We start from the raw sequence: 22,703 nt of genomic DNA, 5'->3' as shown, positions 1-22,703 counted from the left end.
GGCAAGGTTGGGAGAAACTGAGCAGGGCTTTGGCCAACTCTGGAAGAAAGAAATCTCACCAGCTGTCCCGATTCTCCATTAACCTCAGCATAGAAGTCCCATCCCCCTCCCACCCAAGGCCCTTTAGGGTAGGCTTTTCTGCATTTTGTTCTGCTGACTCTCCAACCCCTTACCTTCACACCCTACAGGGCAAGAGCACAGGCATTGAGTCCAGGGTTTCTCAAACTTAGCACCATTGACATTTGGGGCTGGGTAATTTCTTGTAGTAGGGGCTTGTCCTGTACATAGTAGCATGTTCAGCAGCATCCTTGGCCCACTAGATGTCATTAGCAGCACCCCTGCTCCCAGTTATGACATTCAGAAGTGTCTCCAGACATTACCAGAAGTCCCCTGGTGTGGCTAAACTTACCTTCAGTTTAGAGCTGCTGACTTAGACAAACTTGGATTCAAATTTCAGTTCTTACCAGTTGTGAACTTGAAAATAGTTAGCATCTCTGAGCCTCAATTTCCCCATCTACGACATAGAATGAATAATAAATTCATGTTTATTGTAGGGGTTATAAAAGGATTATGTTTAAAAATACCTAGCACAGTACCTGGCCCATTGGCCCACAGTTGGTACACTAAACATTAGCTTCTTTCACTTTCTCCCTGCCAGATCAGCAAGAGCTAACCTCACTCAACATGGAGGCTGGGGCAGCTGCAGCCTCCTTCCCTGACAATCCAAGCCATGACCTCCAGGAAACTCAATATTATGGCTGGCAAAGGGGAGTGGCTAATTTGGTCCCATATTCCCCAAAGCTCAAGGGTGCTTGGGTTGAGATTCAGGGAGAGTTTGAGAATAGAGTTATTACAGAGCATTGTATCTCAGGATTGTGGCCTGCAAATTGCCTGCATCAGTATTACATGGGGAATCTAAAAAGTCACATTCCTGGGTCTCACCCTAGACTATGAATCAGAAGTACATCATAAAGTTTGGAAACCACTGTTTTAGGAGTCAGACTGGGGAAGGTGTCATTTCCCCAGAAATATTAATGCGCTAGTGCCCACCATTGTAAGGACGTCCCCATTCAAGGGAAGAATTCTAAGAGTTAAGATTAGTAACTCAAGGTCATTGTTGCATTGCAAGCTAATACCACTAGAGGGCAGGGCACACACAGACTTGCAGAAAGAAAAAGTAGTGTCTATTCAGACTAGGTAAACAGACAAGAGAAAAACCAGGTAGGCCAATTTTATTGTTACTAAGAAGCAGCACTACTTCCTGACCATCAAAACCTGTTTTCAGGTCTCAGGCACTCAGACCAAAGTTGGAAATGTGAGATTGTCAAGGGACACCTAATCTCCTTGTTGAAAAAAACAGAGTGGGTGGCCAAGGAGTACACAAGACATTAATTTTAGAGTGAGATAGGCCTGCATTTGACTCCTGACTCTAACCACTTCTTAGCTATGTGACCTTGGGCAAGTTACCTAAGGTAGTCAGCTTCCTCATCCTAAAATGGGTGTAGACATCTCTTCTTAAAAGTGCTGTGGTGAGGATTAAACAAAATAAGGTATGCAAAGTGCCTAGCACGGTGCCTGGCTTTTAATCAGTGCTCCATAGGCAGTGGCTGTCCAAGGTCATGTGACCAACCACATTGGGGCTCTAGCTGTCTCTTCAAGAAAGAGGATACACACAGGGCATAAATGTGCAAAAAAGTAAAAAGCTAACCTTTTCAAACAATATTGCTTCTCTCTCACCAACTTTACATTTCCCTGTATGGCCCCAGAAGATCACTGGTTAGCCAGAGATGGGTAAGATTCCTCAAGGGAGGAACAACCTAAGACAGGCACAGTCGCAAGGGGAGCCATCAGGTGAGAAATTGGGGATCAACAGAGGTGAGGCTTAGAACCTCACCCCCCCTGTTTTGAGAGAAATCTTCTGCATCTGTGGATGTTTTGTTGCCCTTGTCTAGCTTGGATTAATACTTAGTCTATAGGCACACACCTGATCATCTACATTTCCTCTCTTACAGCACTAAACTATGTTTTCTACCTTTATCTTGCATCTACCTGCCACTTCAGCATTTTATTAAAAATAATAATAAGGGAGAAATGTGGGATTCACATATAAATCAAGTATAAAAATCAAACGAATAATCATATTTGACCTGATTGTTTATAGTTCATGATGTGTGATCAAAACCGAAAGTTTCTGTGATGACTGCCCTTGCACTGTTCACCATGTAAGAACTTATTCACTATGTAAGAACTTGTTTGTTATGCATCAGAAGATTGGAGACTGCTGAGAATTAAGCTTGGGGTTGATTAATGATTGTGCATTGAGTCCCCTATACAGAATTTTATTGTTGTTAACAACCATATGATCAATAAATATGAGAGATGCCCTCTCAAAAAAAAAAAAAAAAAGAGGATACAGGTGGAATCCCATTATGGCTGAGACCCACTCCTTTCTCTTCTCTAACTCGGCCTTCAGTTTTTCTTACATCTTTTATACAACCCTCACACCTCTACAGCAAACTCCTACAGAAGGTAAATTCTCCGTCTAGAAGTGAGACTCAAAAAAACAGAGCCAGCAATTTCACTGCAGACAATGGCCTATCTGTCCTGCAAATGAGTCAAAACTGAGACCCCTTGAAGGAGTCATGTAGGTTTGGTGCCATTGCTCTGGTTTCCGCTGACTTCCTTATCCTGTGCTGCACTCTCCCCCCAGCCACAGTGGCATCTGCAAGGCTCTGACCAACAGCAAGCAGGCTCTGAGGCACCTCAGAGGCAGATCTTCAACAGGAAGTCTTGGGGAAACTTTTCCTCCCAAGAACTCCAGGCTTCTGGCCTAGGCCACTTATCTCCCTCATACTGCCCAGATGAAAAAAACCCCAAAACCCAAAAAACCCTAAGAGGGCTTTCAGCGGGGCGCACTCCAGAGCAGGAAGTCTGGGCACCAGCTATAGCTCTCCATTCTGATACTTGGACAAGCCTCTTTGGCGGCTCTTGGTTAATTGCAAAATAAAAACAATAATTAACTGTTCTCCCTACCTCACGGAGTACTATAAGGGCTAAATGTTGTGGAGAATTAAAAGCTCCTGTTTTTGGAAGGCAGCATGGAGGCACAAAAGGGACTTAACGTCAAACGTCCCAGCAGCTCTGCCTGGGGTTTTTTATCTGTAAAAACAAGGGGTGGGGATCAGCCTGCAAAGGATTGGGATCTCTGGGAAAAGCCTCCCTAAATCCCCGTTCTGGAGCGTGCAGAAAGGGGCAACCATAACTCTGCTGAACCTGTCGCACTGAGTCCAGGGCAGGGACAGCTGAGGGGGCAGGGCTATGACTATAGGGCAGAGAGGGGAGGGGAAATCTCGTGGGCCGCTCGGCATCTTCTGCCTTGTACCGGGAGAAGGCCAAGCCGCCACCGGGCCGGGGCGGAGCGCTGGGAAGGAGGCCGCGGAGGTCTGCGGGATGGCAGCAAAGGCGGGAGGCGGGGCCGGCAGGCCTCTTTGAGCCACGTGCGGTTGTTTCCGTGCCGGGCGGATCACATGAGCCACATCAGCTGACCCGGGGCTCACCGGAGCCCGCCGCTCCCGGAGCGTAGGACCCTGCGGAGGGGTAAGAGCGCTGTCCCCTCCCCTGTCCCCGGCCCACTCCCGCCGCCTCCCCGCCAGCCCCGGCCCTCGTCCCTCCCTTCCCGGCACCCCGGAAGCTGTCTCTAGGAGGCCTTGGCCGGGCTCAGCCTTGCGCTGGCCCCAGGCGGCCAAAAGGGGATGGCCCTGGGGAGCAGGGAGCAGGAAGTCGGTCTTAACTCTGGGGCCAAGGACTGGACCCCGCCCCCAAGCCCCGACATGGAGGAGCTGCTCCAAAGCGTGGAGAGAGACCTGAACATCGATGCCCGGCAGCTGGCTCCGGCCCCGGGGGGCAGCCACGTGGTGGCCCTAGTGCCCGCGCGCTGGCTGACCAGCCTTCGCGAACGCCGGCTGCCTTTGGGACCCTGCCCTCGGGCAGAGGGGCTGAGCGAAGCGGAAGTCAGGACTCTCCTGCAACGCTCCGTGCAGAGGCTGCCCCCAGGCTGGATGCGCGTGGAGGTGCACGGGCTGCGGAAACGGAGGCTGTCCTACCCGCTGGGCGGCAGCCTGCCCCTTGAGGAGGGGTCCTGCAGCCCTGAAACCCTCACTCGCTTCATGCAGGACGTGGCCAACCGGAATTATCACAACCTGTGGTGCCACGCATATCAAACTTACGGGCAGCCCTATAGTCATAGCCCTGCCCCCTCAGCTACCCCTGCCCTGGACTCAGTTCGACAGGGTCTGCAGAGAGTCTATGGTTGCCCTTTTCTGCCAGTGGGTGAAGCCACCCAAAGCCCGTTATATGCAAGAGATAGTTCCTGTCCCCCTAGGGGCAGCCTGTCCTGTCCCAGTCTTCTGCAAGCTGAGGCCCTGCTGGAGTCGCCTGAGATGCTGTACGTGGTGCACCCTTATGTGCAGTTCTCCCTGCACGATGTGGTCACCTTCAGCCCTGCCAAGCTGACCAACAGCCAAGCCAAGGTGCTCTTCATTCTCTTCCGCGTGCTGAAGGCCATGGATGCCTGTCACCGCCAGGGACTGTCTTGTGGGGCCCTGTCTTTGCATCACATTGCTGTGGATGAGAAGCTTTGCAGTGAGCTCCGGCTGGACCTGAGTGCTTATGAGAGGCCTGAGGAGGATGAGAAAAAAGGGACCCCTGTAGCAAGGGATGGGGCAGACCTTGAGTCTGGAGGGGAGGGAGGAGGGGGACCTGGGTGTCCCACTTGCCAAGAGGAACTTAGGGGTCTTGTGTTAGACTGGGTCCATGGTCGCATCAGCAACTTCTACTACCTCATGCAGCTGAATCGGCTAGCAGGTCGGCGGCAGGGGGATCCCAACTACCACCCAGTGCTGCCCTGGGTGGTGGACTTCACCATACCCCACGGCCGCTTTCGAGACCTGCGTAAGTCCAAGTTCCGCCTCAACAAGGGGGATAAGCAGCTGGACTTCACGTATGAGATGACGCGGCAGGCATTTGTAGCAGGTGGTGCAGGTGGTGGGGAGCCACCTCATGTTCCTCACCACATCTCAGACGTGCTCTCCGACATCACATACTATGTGTACAAGGCTCGGCGTACACCGCGGTCAGTGCTCTGTGGACATGTGCGAGCACAGTGGGAGCCCCATGAGTACCCTGCCAGCATGGAGCGCATGCAGAACTGGACACCCGATGAGTGCATCCCTGAGTTCTATACCGATCCCTCCATCTTCAGCTCCATCCACCCTGACATGCCTGACCTGGATGTGCCGGCCTGGTGTGGCTCCAGCCATGAGTTTGTGGCTGCCCACCGGGCACTGCTGGAGAGCTGTGAGGTGTCCCAGGACCTGCACCACTGGATCGACCTCACCTTTGGCTACAAACTCCAGGGCAAGGAGGCTGTGAAGGAGAAGAACGTGTGTCTGCACCTGGTGGACGCCCACACTCACTTGACCAGCTATGGTGTGGTGCAACTCTTTGATCAGCCGCACCCCCAGCGTTTGGCTGGGGCCCCTGCCCTCGGCCCTGAGCCTCCACTCATCCCCAGGCTGTTGTTCCAGACTATCCAGGAAAGCACAGGCCTGGAGGACTTCTCAGGACCGCTTACAAATGGGGTGGGCAGGCTGGTTTTGGAAGCTACTCCTTGTGAGGCTGGCTGGGCCAGGGACAGGCCTGTGGCAGGGGAAGATGACTTGGAGCAGGCCACAGAAGCTCTGGATTCCATCTCCCTCCCAGGGAAAGCAGGTGACCAGCTGGGCTCCTCTTCCTCCTCCAGCCAAGTCCCCCCAGCCCTCCTGCCTTTCTCAGTAGCCTCAGCCTCTCGACCAGGCCGCAGGAACAAAGTAGCTGGGGCAGATCCTGGGGAGGGTGAGGAAGGGAAGATTCTTCTTCCTGAGGGTTTCAATTCTGTGCAGGCTCTGGAAGAGCTGGAAAAACTAGGCAACTTCCTGAGCAAAGGCCTGGGGAGCCAGTTGGAGGTTCCTGAGCAACCGCAGGTCCAACCCCCTGTGCAGCTGTGGGACTTGTTCCAGCGGGACATGCAAGCACTGGGGGTCCTATTGGCTGAGATGGTGTTTGCCACCAGGGTCCGAACACTGCAGCCTGATGCACCTTTATGGGTACGCTTTGAGGCTGTTCATGGGCTCTGCACACGCCACCCCAAGGAGGTCCCTGTGTCTCTGCAGCCCGTGCTGGACACACTCCTGCAGCTGAGTGGAACTGAAGGCCCTGTGGTAGTGGGGAGGGGCAAGCTGGACCCGCTATTTGAGTACAGGCCCATCTCCCGGGGATTACCCCCACCCTGCCCAGCCCAGCTCCTCAGCCCCTTCAGCTCTGTGGTTCCCTTTCCTCCATACTTCCCAGCGCTACACAGGTTCATCCTCCTGTACCAGGCGAGGCGTGTGGAGGATGAGGCCCAGGGGCGGGAGCTGGTCTTTGCTCTGTGGCAGCAACTGGGTGCGGTGCTGAGTGACATCACCCCCGAGGGCCTGGAGATCCTGCTGCCCTTTGTGCTGTCACTCATGTCTGAGGAGCACACGGCCGTGTACACGGCCTGGTACCTGTTTGAACCTGTTGCCAAGGCACTGGGCCCCAAAAATGCTAATAAGTACCTACTGAAGCCTCTCATCGGTGCGTACGAGAGCCCCTGCCAGCTGCACGGCCGCTTCTACTTGTACACTGACTGCTTTGTGGCCCAGCTGATGGTGCGGCTGGGCCTGCAGGCCTTTCTAGTCCACCTGCTACCCCACGTCCTGCAGGTGCTGGCTGGGGTGGAGGCCTCCCAGGAGGAAAGCAAGGGCCTGGTGGGGGCTGCCGAGGATGAGGAAAATGAGCTCCCAGGAGCCAGGCCCAGCCCCTGTGCCTTTGGGGAGGAGATTCAGATGGATGGGGAGCCTGCTGCGTCCTCAGACCTGGGGCTCCCAGACTACACATCTGGCGTCAGCTTCCACGACCAGGCTGACCTGCCTGAGACAGAGGACTTCCAAGCCGGGCTCTATGTGGCAGAGTCCCCACAACCTCAGGAGGCTGAGGCTGTGAGCCTGGGCCGGCTGAGTGACAAGAGCAGCACCAGCGAGACCTCCCTGGGCGACGAACGAACTGCAGACGAGGGGGGTGTCCCTGTGGACAAGAGCAGCCTCAAGTCAGGCGACAGCAGCGACTTGAAGCAAAGCGAAGGCTCAGAGGAGGAAGAGGAAGAAGGCTGTGAGGTGTTGGAGGAGGAGGAGGTGGTGGAGGGGGAGCAAGAGGAGGTCACTGGGGCATCTGAGCTCGCTCTCTCCGAAACAGTGCTGTCCATGGATACAGTTGTGGCCAGTGGCAGTGGGGCAGACGGGGAGGAAGAGGAGGAGCTGCTAACCGAGCAGTCAGAGGGCAAAGAACAGAAGATCCTTCTTGGTGAGTTCTCAGGCCTGGAGGTGTTGGTCAGTCATCAGGTTTCCATTCAACATTTGCTGAGCGCCTGCTGTGCACCAGGCAGTGGATCGAGGAGATCTACATGCAGTGCAGATATGGGCTGGCCTTCCTGGAGCTCCCCTCTTGTAGAGGAGATGCCCCGTTGTAGATAATCTTGCATCAGCACAAGTTATGTTGGTGCTCTAAAGAACACTAACTTAGTGCTGTGAGGGAATATAACATAATATAATACAAGGACCTTAGATCTACTCTTTATGGGTCAGAGAAGAATTCCTTGAAAGTAGGGCCAGTTGAGGTTCAGAGTAGGAGGTAACAAGGCAAAAATGGCAGGGTCTATAGTGGGAAGAGTATTTCAGGCAGAGGGAACAGCCTGTGCAAGGCTCTGAGGCTGTCGTGTTCCATTAGAGAATCAATGAAAGGCCAGCATGGTTAGGCAGAATGGAGGGAAGAAGAGGGAGCAGAGGCCAGAGCGGGAGGTAGCCAGGGCCTGATCATGCCTCATTTAGGGAAGATTTGCTGAAAGGACAACCATCATACAAGTTGTGCCCGAGGAGATGAGTCTGAGCTCCAAAGCCAGAGTCCCACTGGCCGTGTCTGCCACTGCTAAATGGAGGCTGGTGGTGTGGTGCGGCCTGCTGAAGGCTGGGCTCCTTGGCAGGGTTGCAGCCAGAGTTGGCCAGGTGGGGTGATGTGGGTGGGGTGGGTGGCAAGCCGTCGTTATCTGATGAGCTCAGGGACTGCCCCACCCTGCAGACACAGCCTGCAAGATGGTCCGCTGGCTGGCTGCCAAGCTTGGCCCCACAGTGGCCTCTCGCCATGTTGCCCGGAACCTGCTCCGCCTGCTGACATCTTGTTACATTGGTAAGGCCTGTGGTTGGTGCTGGAGATGGGGCTTCCTCCCAGACCCTCTGCCCATCTTCAGCCTCCTGTAGTGCCTCCTTCCCACTCCCACCTCAGACCCCCTCGCAGCCTGGTCCTGAACCCTGTCTGTTTGCCCCTCCTTCCTTGGGTAGGGCATGGCTCCCCAGGCTAGAGTGAGTAGTCCCTGGAAGGCCGACCTCTCTCCTGCCCTCTGCTAGCTACTCAAGGCTGCTGGCCCTTCCTTGGCAGGGCCCACCCGGCAGCAGTTCACAGTGAGCAGTGGCGAGAGCCCCCCACTGAGTGTTGGCAACATCTACCAGAAGAGACCGGTACTGGGTGATGTAGTGTCAGGGCCCGTGCTCAGCTGCCTCCTCCACATCGCCCATCTGTATGGGGAGCCTGTCCTCACCTACCAGTACCTGCCCTACATCAGCTACCTGGTCAGTCACCAGTTTGGCAGGCCCGGGGGCTGGGAGGCTGAGGAGCCTAAGGACCAACCCTGGATCTCTGGGGCTCCCAGGGGCCCATGGGGCAGCCTGGCCCTCATCTGCTCTGTGGCCCTAGGTGGCCCCGGGTAGCACCTCAGGCCCCAGTCGACTGAACAGCCGTAAGGAGGCAGGGCTGCTGGCAGCAGTGACTCTGACCCAGAAGATCATCGTGTACCTCTCGGACACCACCCTCATGGACATCCTGCCCCGGATCAGCCACGAGGTCCTGCTGCCCGTGCTCAGCATCCTCACTTCCCTCGTCACGGGGTAGGCCACTGTCCCACCCTGTGTGGGGAGCAGCCTGGATGAGGGGGCTACCCAGGAGGGACTGGGAAGCTGGGGGCAGTTCAGTGACACTGGACTGGGTGTCAGCAGTCCCACTTCTCATCCCAGCTGTGTAACCCTGAGTGAGCCACACCTCTCTCTGCCTCAGTTTCCTCATCTGGTTTGGACCAGTTGGTCTAGTAGCTCCTTTCATTTAAAGCTTTTGATAAATTCTAAGCAAGTCTTGCAGAATTGGGGGCTGGAGCTCATGAACTCTGTTTCCAGGTTCCCAAGTGGGGCCCAGGCCCGCACTGTCCTGTGTGTGAAAACCATCAGCCTTATCGCCCTCATCTGCCTGCGCATTGGACAGGAGATGGTCCAGCAGCACCTGAGTGAGCCCGTGGCTACCTTCTTTCAAGTGTTCTCTCAGCTGCATGAGCTTCGGCACCAGGTGGGCAGACCGACCTGGCTGGGGTGGGCTGGAGTGGGGCTGTGGGCTTGGCTGACTCCCTGGGAATCCTGCCTGCAGGATCTGAAGCTGGGTCCTGTGGGCCGCAGTGAGGGCCAGCTGCCAGAAGTGGTCTTCTCCGATGGGCAGCAGCGACCGGTGGACCCCACCCTGCTTGATGAGCTGCAGAAGGTGTTCACTTTGGAGATGGCATACACGATCTACGTGCCTTTCTCCTGCCTGTTGGGTACTACCCCTTCACAGTCCCTCACACAGCCTCCCCCTCAGGGTCGGGGGGCACACTCCCCCTGCCCTGAGTCCGTAGTGGGTCTTAAGTTTTCTGGGTCAGAGCAAAGGGATTTGGCCTCAACCCCTGAGTTCTAATGTGACATAATCAGGGACTGAGCATTAGCTAGCAGAGAGGCACAGGAGCTGATCTAGTATGTCTGTGGGGAAGGCAGGGGAGTCAGGCTGATGTACTGACATCTGGAGCTAAGAGGAATATGTGGCCCATTGTTTATGTAGCTTCCCAGATGGGCCGGACACTGTGCTGAGCATTCTGTGTGTCATCTCCCTGAATAGGATGAACAGCCCTGTGGTCAGATACCTTATCATCCCTCCGCTGAAATCTAAGCTCTGGGAGGAAGAGCACCACCTGTCTTGTTCACTGTTCTGCCTGGTGCATAGCAGGGCACCCAGCACATGCAGAAGATGCTCATGTGTACATACTGAATGAACCCACATTTCACGGGAAGAAATGGAGGCTCAGAGTTTAAGTTACCTGGCCAGAGTTGCACAGCCAGTACCTGCCCTGTCTTCTGTGGTTCCCAAGCCCCTGGGTGGGTGGTGGCAGCTGCCTGCCCTCTTCCCTAATCTTAGGACCTCTCCTGCTCCCATATAGGTGACATCATCCAAAAAATCATCCCCAACCACAAACTTGTTGGGGAGCTGGCCAACAAGTATTTGGAGAGCATCAGCCCAAGCAGTCGAAACCCTGCCAGTGTGCAGCCCACCGTGCCCAGCACCCGCCCTGAGTGGGACTCGCAGGGTGGAGGCTGCCCCAAGGATGACGGCCACTCGGGGACCTTTGGGAGTGTCCTGGTTGGGAACCGTATCCAGATCCCTGATGACTCTCAGCATGAGAGCCCCGGCCTGCTGGGCCCCATCTCTGGGTTGGGCAGGGGGGACCTCTTCAGTGAGAGTGAGGACAATGCGCTGAAGCGGGAGCTGCCACGGAGTGCCCATGGGCTGAGCGGCAACTGGCTGGCATACTGGCAATATGAGATCGGTGTGAACCAGCAGGACGCCCACTTTCACTTCCACCAAATCCGCCTGCAGAGTTTCCCGGGCCACTCGGGGGCTGTCAAGTGTGTGGCACCCCTGAGCAATGAGGACTTCTTCCTGAGTGGCAGCAAGGACCGCACCGTGCGCCTCTGGCCACTCTACAACTATGGGGATGGCACCAGTGAGACAGCCCCACGCCTCATCTATGCCCAGCACCGCAAAAGTGTCTTCTTTGTGGGCCAGCTCGAGGCCCCGCAGTGTGTGGTGAGCTGCGATGGGGCTGTGCACATCTGGGACCCCTTCACAGGTGAGTGGGCCCAGGTGAGGCCTAATTCTTTTGCTGCCATCCTGTGTCCTGCCAGGCCTCCGGGAATGGTGTCCAAGGATGGGGCGGTTAGGGTGATGGCATATGGATTAGGGTGACCAGTGTGGCCACACCGAGGAGCTGTTAGGGCTTGGAACCTGGGAGACCTGAGTGACCTCACTGCTGGAAGTATTAGTTTTCCCACTTGTAAAATGGGGCTCAAAACTGGCTTAGAAGATAATACATGTAGGGGTTTGACCTATCATGTAGCATGTAGCATGTATTTGGCAAATGGCTGCTCAATTATTGTTTGGCATCATGTTAGGGAGAAATAAGGTTAAGAGGGAGGAGGGGATGTAGTAACATTGAGGTAGATGGAGGGAGGTAGCATTCAGTTGGGGTGCTGTGTGAAGAGAAGAGGTTGCTTTGGGGACAGGAACCTGGTCATGGAAGCAGGAAGGAGGGAGGGTCAAGAAACATCATTTGCATTTCCTGATATCCTCTTAAATGTGGGAGGCAGGAATGGGGTCAGTCAGGGGTCGGGGTGGGGATGTAGAAGGAGTCAGGAACTCAGCTGCTGGGACCCCAGATCCACTGTGCCCTTCCTTCCCAGGGAAGACCATTCGCATGGTGGAGCCATCAGACAGCCGGGTGCCCCTGACTGCTGTGGCTGTCATGCCTGCCCCCCACACCAGTGTCACCATGGCCAGCTCTGACTCAACCCTGCGCTTTGTGGACTGTAGGAAGCCTGGCCTGCAGGTCAGGGGCGTCCGGTTCCCTGAGCCTTGGCCTGGGTGCCCAGCAGGAAGGGAGACCCCTAAGAGAGGTGGCCAGGGCATAGCTTCTCTTTGGAGACAGATCACCCATAGCACCACTGGGGGTAGGACTCCAGCCTAGGATGAAAGGGCGCCCTCCCCCTGACGGGGGACCGAGGCTTGGGCCTTCCAGCTCTGTGGGCTCGGGGTGAGCAGGGCCGAGGACGGAGTGGATGGCAGCCCCTCAGCTTGTCTCCCTCTGCCTGCAGCACGAGTTCCGCCTGGGCGGTGGGCTGAACCCTGGGCTTGTCCGCTCCCTGGCCGTCAGCCCCAGCGGCCGTAGTGTCGTGGCTGGCTTCTCCTCGGGCTTCATGGTTCTCCTGGATACCCGTACAGGCCTGGTTCTTCGTGGCTGGCCGGCCCATGAAGGGGACATCCTGCAGATCAAGGTGACAGGCCCACTTCCCTTCCTCACTGCCCAGCCCAGTCCCTGCTCCAGGCCCTCTCGGGGTCCACCCAGGACAGGCTCACACTAAGCTGCTCTCACTTACACCTGCCCGGCAACTGATGGGCAGCACAGGTCAGGAGCCAGTGCACTGCGGGTGCCTCGGCGGCAGGCAGGCCACGGGGGAGGGACCCAGAGGGCCGAGCTGCCCTTGCTGCCCCCTGGAGATGTTCTAATGAGTAACCCTTGTCCATATTTGTCTTGCTTGGAGGATCAGGGGTCAGGCCCTGTCCGTGACCCAGCTCAGGTTAAATAAAGCTCAGCTGGGAGGCTGTTTACTGCTCCCAGACCACCGAGCAGAGTCCATGCCCCCTGCTGGGCTGCCCTGGTGGGGGCAGGGACAGGCCACACATGGGATCCCCCCACCCCTCTCGCATTCTCAATCACAGACCTCACAGATCTGCTTAGGGAGGTGCAGGAGGGGAGGAACAGGGCAGCTGGGATTCCCAGGGTTTTTTCCCCCAGACAACTGGGACTCCCTCCCCGTCCTACATGGTGCCAGGGGACAGGCAGTGCCACTGCTGAGGGCAGGCTGCCCACCTCTATTAAGGGCCCTAGGAGACCCCGGCTCCAGGTGCCTCTAAATTCTGACTTTCCAAGAAAGCATCGGGAGGGCTCTGGGGTCAGCCTGGGTGTTAACCCTGGCAATGTCACTGGCTCTGTGACCTTGGTATGATTGCTAAACTTTTCTGAGCCTTAAGTTTTTTTTCTCCGGAAAATGGGAACAATGACGGCATCTGCGTCATAGGGTTATTAGGAAGATTAACCCTGGTAATACAGCATGCCTGACATAATGTTTGGACATAGTAAGTACTCAAATTATAGTGATGACTAGCTTAAGGACATTTCAGATATTCATACTAACTAACATTAATGTGGTAGGAGGGTGGCAGTTTGTCCCTCGCTCTGGATACCCTGTCTTCCTGGAAGATACTGTGGGAGGAAACGGGAGGACCCAGGAGCTTGGTGGGCACACAGGAGGGCCCAGGCTGAGGCTCTCATCTCCCTGGGCAGGCGGTGGAGGGGAGCATCCTGGTCAGCTCCTCCTCTGACCACTCCCTGACCATCTGGAAGGAGCTGGAGCAGAAGCCCACACACCACTACAAGTCAGCATCCGACCCGATCCACACCTTTGACCTGTACGGCAGCGAGGTGGTCACCGGCACCGTGGCCAACAAGATTGGTGTCTGTTCCCTGCTTGAGCCACCCTCGCAGGCCACCACCAAACTCAGCTCCGAGAACTTCCGTGGCACACTCACCAGCCTGGCCTTGCTGCCCACCAAACGCCACCTCCTGCTGGGCTCGGACAATGGGGTCATCCGCCTCCTGGCGTAGGCTGGGGCAGGGGCCAACTGGCAAGGGTGGGCAAACATCCCCCTGGGAATCTATCCCTGCATCCTTGTTTCCCCAGCAGGTCCCTCCCAGTGAGCCTCAGGCCCCACACCCCATTTACCCACGTGGCCTGCCAGCTAGGGTGGGGCAGGGGTCCAGGCTGCCAGAAGGCATCTCATCCATGGCTTGGGGAGTTGCTGCTCCCCAGTTCTGCCCTCTAGGTCCAGGTGGCGACAGGGAAGGCCCAGGAAGGGGAAGGGAGGCTGATCCTACACAGCCAAGCTCCAGCCAAGTAGCCCCCCAGCCCCAGCCTCGCTCTGTGCCTCCTCCACAAGGGCAGAGAAGCTACACCAGTCCAGGACACTGATGGTGCTTGGGCTCCAGCCTCTAAGGAGGGCTGACTGTGGTCCAGGAGTTGCGGGCCTTGAGCTGGGATTTAAGTGTCCACCCAGCCAGCCCCTGCCCAGTATGGAACCAGTAGGGGAAGAAATAGAGCAGGACCAGGGGAGGGAAGATGGACTGGGCCAACTGGTGCCTGCCAGGAGTGACTCCATGCCTTGTCCGCCTGCCCCTAACCACAGTGTTTGTGCCTTGAGCTGAGGAGGTAGCCCCTGGGCTCAAGACCCAGGCATCCCTGGTCCTCACATTCTGGAGCAGAGATGAGGTCCGCTGGGCCCCTGCTGCCTCCTCACTATTTGCAATAGATGTAAATATGACCAATAAATCCTTTGGAAGAGCCATGGAACTGAGTAAGACTATTCTTGTTGGTGGTGTCTGGGTGGGGAAAAATTGACATCCAGCCTAGGGAGTAGGGCAGGAGGCAGGGGAAAGCCTGAGTAAATTAGTGCAGTAGAGGTGGTACAGTATAGGGCTTCTGGTTCATGCAATTGCCAGTTTTCTGGAACCCTCACCCTTGGGGAGGGTAAGGAATGATTGCTTCTGAGGAGGTAGGATGCCAGTAGAGGCTGTGTCTCTCATTATCTCCTCATCCCACCCCCTGCCTTCCAGACTAAGGCTGAAAGGCAGCCAACCAGGATCCTAGGCTTGTCAGGATTGGGGATGGGCATCCTATCCTAGGTTCCCTGCATAGGCTCCTGCAGCTTTCCCTTCACTCCCCTCAGAATGGGGGAAAGGAAAGGACATTAGCAGTGGAAACCTGGATGTAGCTCTGAGCTCAGCTCTGTGTCCTTGAGCAGGTCACTTTGCCTCTCTGAGCCTGACTATAGCTGGGATGGGGTTGCTGGAAAGTCCTTGTCCTTCCTGGATCTGCCTTCCAGGTGAGGCAGACTACTCAACTATCTCCTGACCTCCCTTCTCCAGGCTCAGGTGGGACCCAAATCCACAGGGACTCCAGGTGACTGTTTGAAAATTAGATGCCCTGGTGGGACAGGGGCTTCCTGCACCACCATCAATGTTTAACCGGATGTGCAGGTCAATATTTACCAGAAGAAAAAGCAATCTCTACAGGGGTTGGCTGAGAGCAAAGGTCCTGGTGGGAGGGGAGGGCTCCTCTGGTCCTGCTGGAGCCTGGGCAGAGCGTGGGGAGCACCCGAGTGGGGCCAGAGGGACAACGTGTGCAGCAGTGAGGAGCCTGCAGAGGTACGAGGGCAGGGGGTGGCTCTGCCTGCTCCTCAGCCAGCAGAAGAGGTTAGGAGCTGCCCACCTGGCCAAGGGGCTCTAGGCTGAATTTCCTTAGGAGACCCTTTGTTTCTCAGCCTCATGGGCTGATGGGCCAAGGTGGGAGTTCCAGGGGAATCTAGGACTTGAAAAACAAAGGGGGAAGAACAGGAGGAAGCTTCCTTTCCTTGCCAGGAAGACTCAAAAAGCGGGGTTGGAGATGAGGGTCTGGCCAAGGGTCCTTGTGGTGATGGGGGTGGGGCCAGGTGATAGAAGGGTCCTGCAGAAGGACTGGCCCTGAGTTTGGGGTGGGGTAGGGGGTGTGACACCTGCTCCAAGGCCAGACCAAGACCTGCCCATTCCCACCCTCCAACCTGGCTTCCCGGAGCCTGCCTGGGGCAGAGTGGGGGGCAAGGCCTGTGTTTCCCGTAAGTTCAAAGGTGGCTCTGGCCAGAGTCATTCATTGAGCTCTGCTGCTGGGTCAACAAGGCGGCTATCCTGCGGCTGCACCACCCCTGCTGAGACCTCAGGGCCTCACAGCCCTGTCCAGCCTGTGGGCGAGACCAGACCAGCCAGAACAGGTGGGCTGATGTACAGCAGGTTGGAGAGGAGCTCTGGGGAGGGAGCCTCAATAAGGAGAAGGCTTCAGGGAAGGCCTCCCAGAAGAGGGGCCTTGGGCTAGGCTGACAATAACCATTACTGAATGCTGGTATTGTCGTCAGGGCTCAAAGAGACTGTTGTATTTTAGTCCTCACAATGCATGTGGGAGGAATTACAGACTTCTACCACCATTTTACAAGATAAGGTAGAGAAGTTAAGGGGGATGTCAAAGGTCCTCTGGCAAGAGACAAAGCCTAGATGCAAACCCAGGTCTGACTCACGCCAGGCCTTGAAGAATGAGAACTTTTTGGTTTGATGCTATTTTCCCCCACGAACCAAAACATTCAGTGGATGAAATGTGAAAAACCAAAAACACAAAGGGGGAGAACAATTCAGCGGAGAAATCCCACCCCTCAGAGAGGGCCCCACTGCTAATGACAATGTGTGTGGGAGCTCCTGGTGTTCCATCAGTGGGAATGGCTCAGGACTTGAGCCAGTGAATTGTGTGGGTGAGATTCCATGGCGGGCGTGGGGGCAAGGTGGCAACTGAGGCTTCCCGTCCCTCACAGGAACATGGCACTGCTCCGGGGGCTGCTGGTGCTCAGCTTGTCCTGCCTGCAAGGCCCCTGCTGGGTGGTGAGCCTGGGCTGTGGTGTGGGAGGGGTGAGGAGGCCGGTGGGGGAGGCCAGGGATCCTGGCGGACTGGGTTGAGGGAGTGTTTGGCTCTGAAGGGTTCGCCCTCCTCTCCTTATCTCTCTCTCAACAGTTCTCTCCTGTGAGCGCGATGGAGCCCGTGGGCCAGCAGGTACCGGGGGGGTGAGAGGCTTGATGGGGAGGAGGGCCTTGCCTGTGGCTTGTGCAGGGGCCACAGGGCAGGGGACCTATGGAAAAGGTCAAGCTCGGTTTGTTTTCTGCTTTTTCCAGCTAACGGGTGGGCAGACCCAGGAGAAGCTGTCGCCACTTACCTTCCTCAAGCTGGGCAACCAGGTACAACCAGGTGGGGCTGGGGAAGAGAGGGCGGGGTCTGAGGGAGGCAGGCTAATCAGCAGGGGCCGGGGAGCTGGGGGCGTGGCTGCGAGGCTGAGGCCAGACGGGAGAGGGTGGGAGGGGCCAGGGAGAGCGGCTCCGTCCGGGGTTAACCCTGCCCTTGTGACTCTCCTCCTGTCAGGACTGGGACAAGACCCTGCTGTCCCCAGGCACAGGGGCTCTGAAGGAGTTCTTCAGCACAGAACCTGGCGCTGACGCCCTGGCCCCACTGAGCACCGATGTGTCCCTACAGGAGTCTGGTGGCCAGGCTTCCCTGAAAAAGGCTCCAAGAGACTGCAAGGGGGCCCCAACCCCAGAGCAGACCCACAGGCTGGCCCAGGCCATGATGGCCTTCACCACAGACCTTTTCTCCCTGGTGGCCCAGAGGTCCACCAGCCCCAACCTCATCCTGTCACCATTGAGTGTGGCCCTGGCATTGTCCCACCTGGCACTAGGTACTGTAACAGCACCTGGCTAGACCAACAGAATGGGAAGGCCAGCAGGAACTCCCTCCCCCAGAGTTTACCAGTGGGTGTTTCCTCCATCAGGGTCACTTGGACAGTTGATAAAAATGTATATTCCTGGGCACACCTGCAGTCTTGGTGAATCAAATTCCCTGGGCCTGGGCTATGCTTCTGGTGATTTTTATGCAGGAGTTTGAGAGCTACCATGTCTGCATTGGACTGGAGAGTCTCATTGTGGAAAACTGAGGTCCAGGGGTGAGGTCGTCCAGGCTGCCAGCAGCAGAGATGAAAGTAGAACTTGGGAGTCCTTGTCACTCAGACCAGTTCAGTGGAGAATGTGTGGTTGTGTGGGCGTGCTCACCATGGCTAGCCAGGGAGGACTGGAGTGAGCAGTGGGGGTAGGGAAGGACCCTCAGCCTGGGCCACACCGACCGACGCGTCCCCTCCAGGTGCTGGGAACCAAACCCTGCAGAGGTTACTGCACGTGCTGCATGCGGACTCGGGGCCCTGCCTCCCCCACCTGCTGAGCCACCTCTGCCAGGACCTGGGCCCTGGGGTGTTCCGAATGGCTGCCAGAATGTACCTGCAGAAAGGTGGGTGCTGGCGGCAGGGGGCTCGCTAGGTAGTGCCCTGCGGTGGACAGGGCTGAGGGAGATGGGCTTGGCCTCTGGGAGCCAGTAGGAGCATCGGTGGCTCTGGAACCCAAGCTCCAGGAACAGCTTGTGGCCCCTTCTGTGTAGGATTTCCCCTCAAAGAGGACTTCCTGGAACAATCAGAACAACTCTTTGGCGCAAAGCCCAGAAGCCTAACGGGAAGGAAGGAGGAGGACCTAGCAAATATCAACCAATGGGTGAAGGAGGCCACGGAAGGGAAGATTGAAAATTTCCTCTCAGAGCTGCCAGATGACACAGTGCTGCTTCTCCTCAACGCCATCCACTTCCAGGGTACGCTCCTCCTCCTCGCAGGCCCCTTGCAGGCAGCCCTAGGCCCACCCTACAGGCTGAGCTGGGGTGTGCAGGCTTTGTTCTGAGGTCCCCCTTCCTCCTCAGGGTGGGCCAGGAGGCAGGGAGCTCTCCGGATTGTACTTGGGGGCAGGGAGGTGGTAGATTACTGGCTGGGAGGAACTGGATGGGCTGCCATGGAGAGAGTTCCCTAGGAGGAAGCCGAGTTTTTAAAGAGACCCAGGGAGAGGCTCCTGGGAGTATGGCAGGGCAAGGGGAGAAAGCAAGCCTGGCTTTCCAAAACACTGCAGGGAAGAGACCTCAGATCAACTGGGTATCAGCGGGCACAGCACCTCCTGGGGTCTCAGCCTCTACCTTTTGTCCCTTGAATGGGTTCTGGGTGGGAGGGAGAAGAGGCTGGTGGTAGAGAACCAACCCTTGTCCCAGTCTATGTGGTCCCTGCCCTCTGCTGGATGCAGGTTTCTGGAAAAGCAAGTTTGACCCAAGCCTCACCAGGAGAGACACCTTCCACCTGGACCAGCACTTCACGGTGCCGGTGGACATGATGCACGCCCGCACCTACCCGCTGCGCTGGTTCCTGCTGGAGCAGCCTGAGATACAGGTCACCCTTGGTTGCTGGGCTGGGCCTTGATGCCGAGAGGTGGGGAAGAGAGAGGGCAGGCTGTGGACAGGCACAGGGGTGGGGGTGTGCCCCACTCTCCTGGCAGTCATGTCCCTGGGGCAGGGGACTCTGGAGGTCTCACCCTGCCCCTACCCAGGGGAACTGAGACTCCAGACTTTTTGAGGTTCACTCATTCAACAAAACTATATTGGGCTTTAGCTTTTGCCAGACCCTATTCTAGTTGCTGGGAATTTAGTGGAGTATAAGGGAGACCAGATCCATACTCTTAGGAGGGAAGATACAAGGTACATGAGCAACCATAAATCAGCAGGATAATTTCAGATAGATAAGTCCTATGAAGGAAAAAAGATAAATGATTTACTAGTGATTGGGGAAGGTGTTTTAGGTAGTGGTCAGGGAGCATTCTTTTGAGGAGGGACATTGACTTCAGGCCCAGGATATCTTTGGTTATGGCAGTTTATTACAAGACCTGTGCATTATGGAGCAACCTAGGGACCATCTGGATGGCCCCTGGAGGGCCTCAGCATCTCCAAGGCAGGGAGGTGTGACCTGGGATCTCACATAGCGCTCCTTAGAAGGCAGGACCTGATGGGTGGATTTGTCAGCGTCCTGATGGAACATTCTGATTGGATAGAGGGCCACGCCAAGCTACCTCAGGTGCAGCCTCCCTTGCTTCTAGCCTCAGTGTGGTCCCCTTGACTTGAGCACTGATCCCTGGGCCAGTTAGCTGTAGCAGTGTTGGTTAAGTTCCTAAGGCCAGCATGACACAGACCACAGCCATTCCCGTAACCCTCCTGAGAGGGCCGTTGGAGCAGCGTCCCAGCCTCTCTCCAGTTCACCAACAGGCAGACCATTGGGTTCACCTACCCACCAGTTCCCTTCCTGATGTTGCTTTCTTCCAGGCTGTGTCTCGCCCACTCCTCCGTCATCCTTTTGTCTCCATCCTTTTCCCTCCCTGGCCCACCTCTTCCTCAGGCACCGGGGAGGCAGGCCCAGAAAGCCAGATGCTGGTGCTCATCGGGGGCCCTGCTGCCTGGGCATTCTGCCTAGAGCCCGAGGAGTTACAGCTGCCAGGGACCTGGAGTCCAGTGGTTTTCACATTTCTTTAGCTGTAGAAACTCCATTCACATGAACTCTTGCCCGAACTTACAGTGTGTATACATAGCTGGGCAAAGTCTCTGTAGAAGGTGAGATGGGTGGACAGAGTATCATCCTTAACAGCACCTCAGCAGAACCTAGGGCAGTTTGAAAACCAACAACCCAGTCCACCAGGCACATGGAGAAGCTGAGAGGCAGACATGGGATTCCTCACCCCAAGTCACAGGGCCAGCTGGTAGTGGATGAAGAGAGAGGAAACTATCATTGAGTGCTGCCTCTGTGCAGACACTCTGCTAGAAGCTTCAGCAGCGTATCTCCTGCAGTCACACGTCAACTTGCAATGTGGGCAGGTAGTGTAACTCCACTTCCCAGGTGAGGAAGTGGAGGCTCAGGGAGGCAGAGCACATTGCTGGGAAGGATGGACCGAATCCCAGTCCATCTGTCTCACAAGTGCCTCCTGGGGAAGACCCTGCTTAGGTGTGGGTGCTCTCTGATCTGTCCTCATGTGTCCTTGCTTTGTCTGTAGGTGGCTCATTTCCCCTTTAAGAACAACATAAGCTTTGTGGTCATCATGCCCCCCCACTTTGAGTGGAACATGTCCCACGTGCTGGCCAACCTGAGCTGGGACATCCTGCACCAGCCCTTGCTGCGGGAGAAGCCCACCAAGGTCCAGCTGCCTAAGTTGCACCTGAAATACCATCTGGACCTGGTGGCCACCCTCGGCCAGCTGGGTAAGGAGGCTGGGCACGCGGCAGCCCCCTAGGGCAGGCTGGGCAGGGTTGTGGAGTCAGAGCTAGCCTTATGTCCTGGCCTTAGGGAGGTGAGAGGGTTTGATATGAGTCCCTGGACCATCGGTCCTGGGTGGGCTGGGGCCATCCGGGGAATAAGCAACTGCTCTCTCTGAGACTGTGCATTGCAAAGAATCCCAGGTGGAGAGCCGGGGGCAGCATGTGAGCTTCATAGGCTCTCCTGCCAGGGGCACTGTACTAGGCACTGGAGCCCAGTATGTACCAAGAGCTCAGTCTAATGGGCAGATGAGGAAGCAAATACTTACAACCCCATGTAAGTAATAAGACATCGAGGGCTTCTCTCCAGTTCACCAGAGGGAACATTGAAAAGGCACCTGTCTGGACTTTGGGGCAGGGCATCAGGGAAGGTTTCCTGGAAAAACTTTTAAGCTGATACTTGAAAGTGAAATAGGAGTTAACCAGGAATTTGTAGGTTCAAGTTGTTCCCTGGCCAGGATGCCAGACACCCTCCCAGGCAGGTCCAGGCAGCCTGTGGGGCAGAAGGCAGCTCTGACCTGCCATCTCCTGCCCTGGACAGGCCTGCAGGAGCTGTTCCTGGCCCCAGACCTGCGTGGGATCTCTGAGCAGAGCCTGGTGGTGTCAAGCGTGCAGCATCAGTCCACTTTGGAGCTCAGTGAAGATGGCGTCGAGGCAGCCGCGGCCACCAGCACAGCCATGTCCCGCATGTCCCTTTCCTCCTTCAGTGTGAACCGCCCCTTCCTCTTCTTCATCTTTGAGGACACCACAAGCCTGCCCCTCTTCGTGGGCAGTGTGAGGAACCCCAACCCTGGTGCACCATGGGAGCGCAAGGAGCAGCAGGATTCCCCTGACAACAGGGACTTCGTCCTGAGCCATAAAGCCTTCCCCCGTGGAGACAAGCCATTTGGCCCTGACTTGAAACTTGAGCCTCCTTCAGAGGAGGATTACCCCCAGTCTAGCAGCCCTAAATGAGGCACCATGGCTGCCAGCATCCTGAGTCCCTGTCTGGACCAGCCTCTCAACTCATGTGACTCTTTCCAAACAGCTTCATGGGATTAGGGGCAGGGGCCTGGGTGGGCAGTCTGGGAGGGGAGAGGAGCCATTCTCACCTGTCTCCTCTTGAGGAGTTGGGGGTGCAGTGGGGCCAGGAGAAGGGCAGGCATCAGCCAATGGTGGGCCTTGATCTCACATCATTTCTCCCAAAGGGGCTCAGGGGGTGTCCTTGTTTGGGTGGAGGGGCAGCTGTAGATCCACTTTTTCAGGAGAGTAGGAATGTTTGTTTACCAGAGAGGTAGAGGGAGGAGGGACTGGGTACCTTGGCTGCAAGAGGAGAGCCAGGCCCTGGGGACAGCCCCAGGGGCAGAGCAGCAGAGTGCGGTCCTGGGGTTAGATGCTGTGGGTCACCCTTGTCCTGCTGTGTGGGAGGAGGTGGAGTGCCCCACTTAATTGCCTCTGCCATAACCTGCCCCAGGCCCACCAGCCTCTAGCGCAGCCGGATGCCCTGTCCCCTCAGTCTTCCTGCTTGTTCTTGGAGATGCCAACACTGCCAGGACCCCCTTCCTTCCTCTCTCTCCTGTTCCTCCTAGGCCCAGTGTCTGCAAGGATAAGGGTGGGTGGGAAGGACATTAGCTCTCTAAGGATCTTTTGTAAAGTTTTTGTAGTGATTTTTATGCCACCTGAATAAAGAATGAATGGGCCTGGCTGCTTTGATGTCACTGTTCTGGGCATGGGTGGGGCTAGGAGGACTGGAGGAAGTGGGGAGCAGGCCACAGACAGCACGGTGAACCAGGCTGGGCCCCGAGAAGCCACCTCTGCCACGTTTGGTCCCTGGCCACTCGTCAGCCCTTCTCCACCATGACAGGCCCCTCT

General features: G+C 56.4%; 2 protein-coding genes across 6 annotated transcripts; both read left to right on the top strand.

Moving 5' to 3' along the window:
* The first annotated feature begins 3,538 nt into the window (after positions 1–3,538).
* On the top strand, positions 3,539–14,423 carry WDR81 (WD repeat domain 81). Of its 3 annotated transcripts, XM_036906183.2 has the most exons (11): positions 3,548–7,227; positions 7,312–7,419; positions 8,191–8,298; positions 8,548–8,738; positions 8,863–9,053; positions 9,336–9,501; positions 9,580–9,745; positions 10,400–11,089; positions 11,700–11,845; positions 12,111–12,290; positions 13,361–14,423. In XM_036906183.2, exons 1-11 carry the CDS (start codon positions 3,753–3,755, stop codon positions 13,679–13,681), a joined length of 5,742 nt encoding a protein of 1,913 aa, XP_036762078.2. In that variant the 5' UTR covers positions 3,548–3,752; the 3' UTR covers positions 13,682–14,423. The 3 variants fall into 3 exon arrangements, with proteins under 3 accessions (XP_036762077.2, XP_057357039.1, XP_036762078.2); XM_036906182.2 differs by having other exon boundaries at positions 3,539–7,419; XM_057501056.1 differs by lacking the exons at positions 11,700–11,845; positions 12,111–12,290; positions 13,361–14,423 and having other exon boundaries at positions 3,542–7,419; positions 9,580–9,690; positions 10,400–10,902.
* Positions 14,424–15,125: 702 nt separating this feature from the next.
* SERPINF2 (serpin family F member 2) lies at positions 15,126–22,531 on the top strand. 3 transcript variants are annotated; one of them, XM_036906186.2, is made up of 10 exons: positions 15,126–15,277; positions 16,465–16,531; positions 16,662–16,700; positions 16,820–16,882; positions 17,064–17,376; positions 17,835–17,978; positions 18,126–18,329; positions 18,806–18,948; positions 20,594–20,798; positions 21,394–22,531. In XM_036906186.2, exons 2-10 carry the CDS (start codon positions 16,469–16,471, stop codon positions 21,804–21,806), a joined length of 1,587 nt encoding a protein of 528 aa, XP_036762081.1. In that variant the 5' UTR covers positions 15,126–15,277; positions 16,465–16,468; the 3' UTR covers positions 21,807–22,531. The 3 variants fall into 3 exon arrangements, with proteins under 3 accessions (XP_036762081.1, XP_036762080.1, XP_036762082.1); XM_036906185.2 differs by having other exon boundaries at positions 15,173–15,325; XM_036906187.2 differs by lacking the exon at positions 15,126–15,277 and adding an exon at positions 15,715–15,876.
* Positions 22,532–22,703: the final 172 nt, after the last annotated feature.

Source organism: Manis pentadactyla, chromosome 4 (assembly GCF_030020395.1).
Source record: "Manis pentadactyla isolate mManPen7 chromosome 4, mManPen7.hap1, whole genome shotgun sequence".
Lineage (NCBI taxonomy): Eukaryota > Metazoa > Chordata > Mammalia > Pholidota > Manidae > Manis > Manis pentadactyla.
This window is presented reverse-complemented; position numbering and strand designations above follow the sequence as displayed.

Coding starts and splice junctions, on each gene's coding strand:
- WDR81 (XM_036906182.2), top strand. CDS start 3,753: ATGGCCCTGGGGAGCAGGGAGCAGGAAGTCGGTCTTAACTCTGGGGCC. Junction 8,739..8,862: donor TGCCCTACATCAGCTACCTG/GTCAGTCACCAG, acceptor CTGTGGCCCTAG/GTGGCCCCGGGTAGCACCTC. Junction 9,054..9,335: donor CTCACTTCCCTCGTCACGGG/GTAGGCCACTGT, acceptor CTCTGTTTCCAG/GTTCCCAAGTGGGGCCCAGG.
- SERPINF2 (XM_036906186.2), top strand. CDS start 16,469: ATGGCACTGCTCCGGGGGCTGCTGGTGCTCAGCTTGTCCTGCCTGCAA. Junction 16,532..16,661: donor TGCAAGGCCCCTGCTGGGTG/GTGAGCCTGGGC, acceptor CTCTCTCAACAG/TTCTCTCCTGTGAGCGCGAT. Junction 17,377..17,834: donor ATTGTCCCACCTGGCACTAG/GTACTGTAACAG, acceptor CGTCCCCTCCAG/GTGCTGGGAACCAAACCCTG.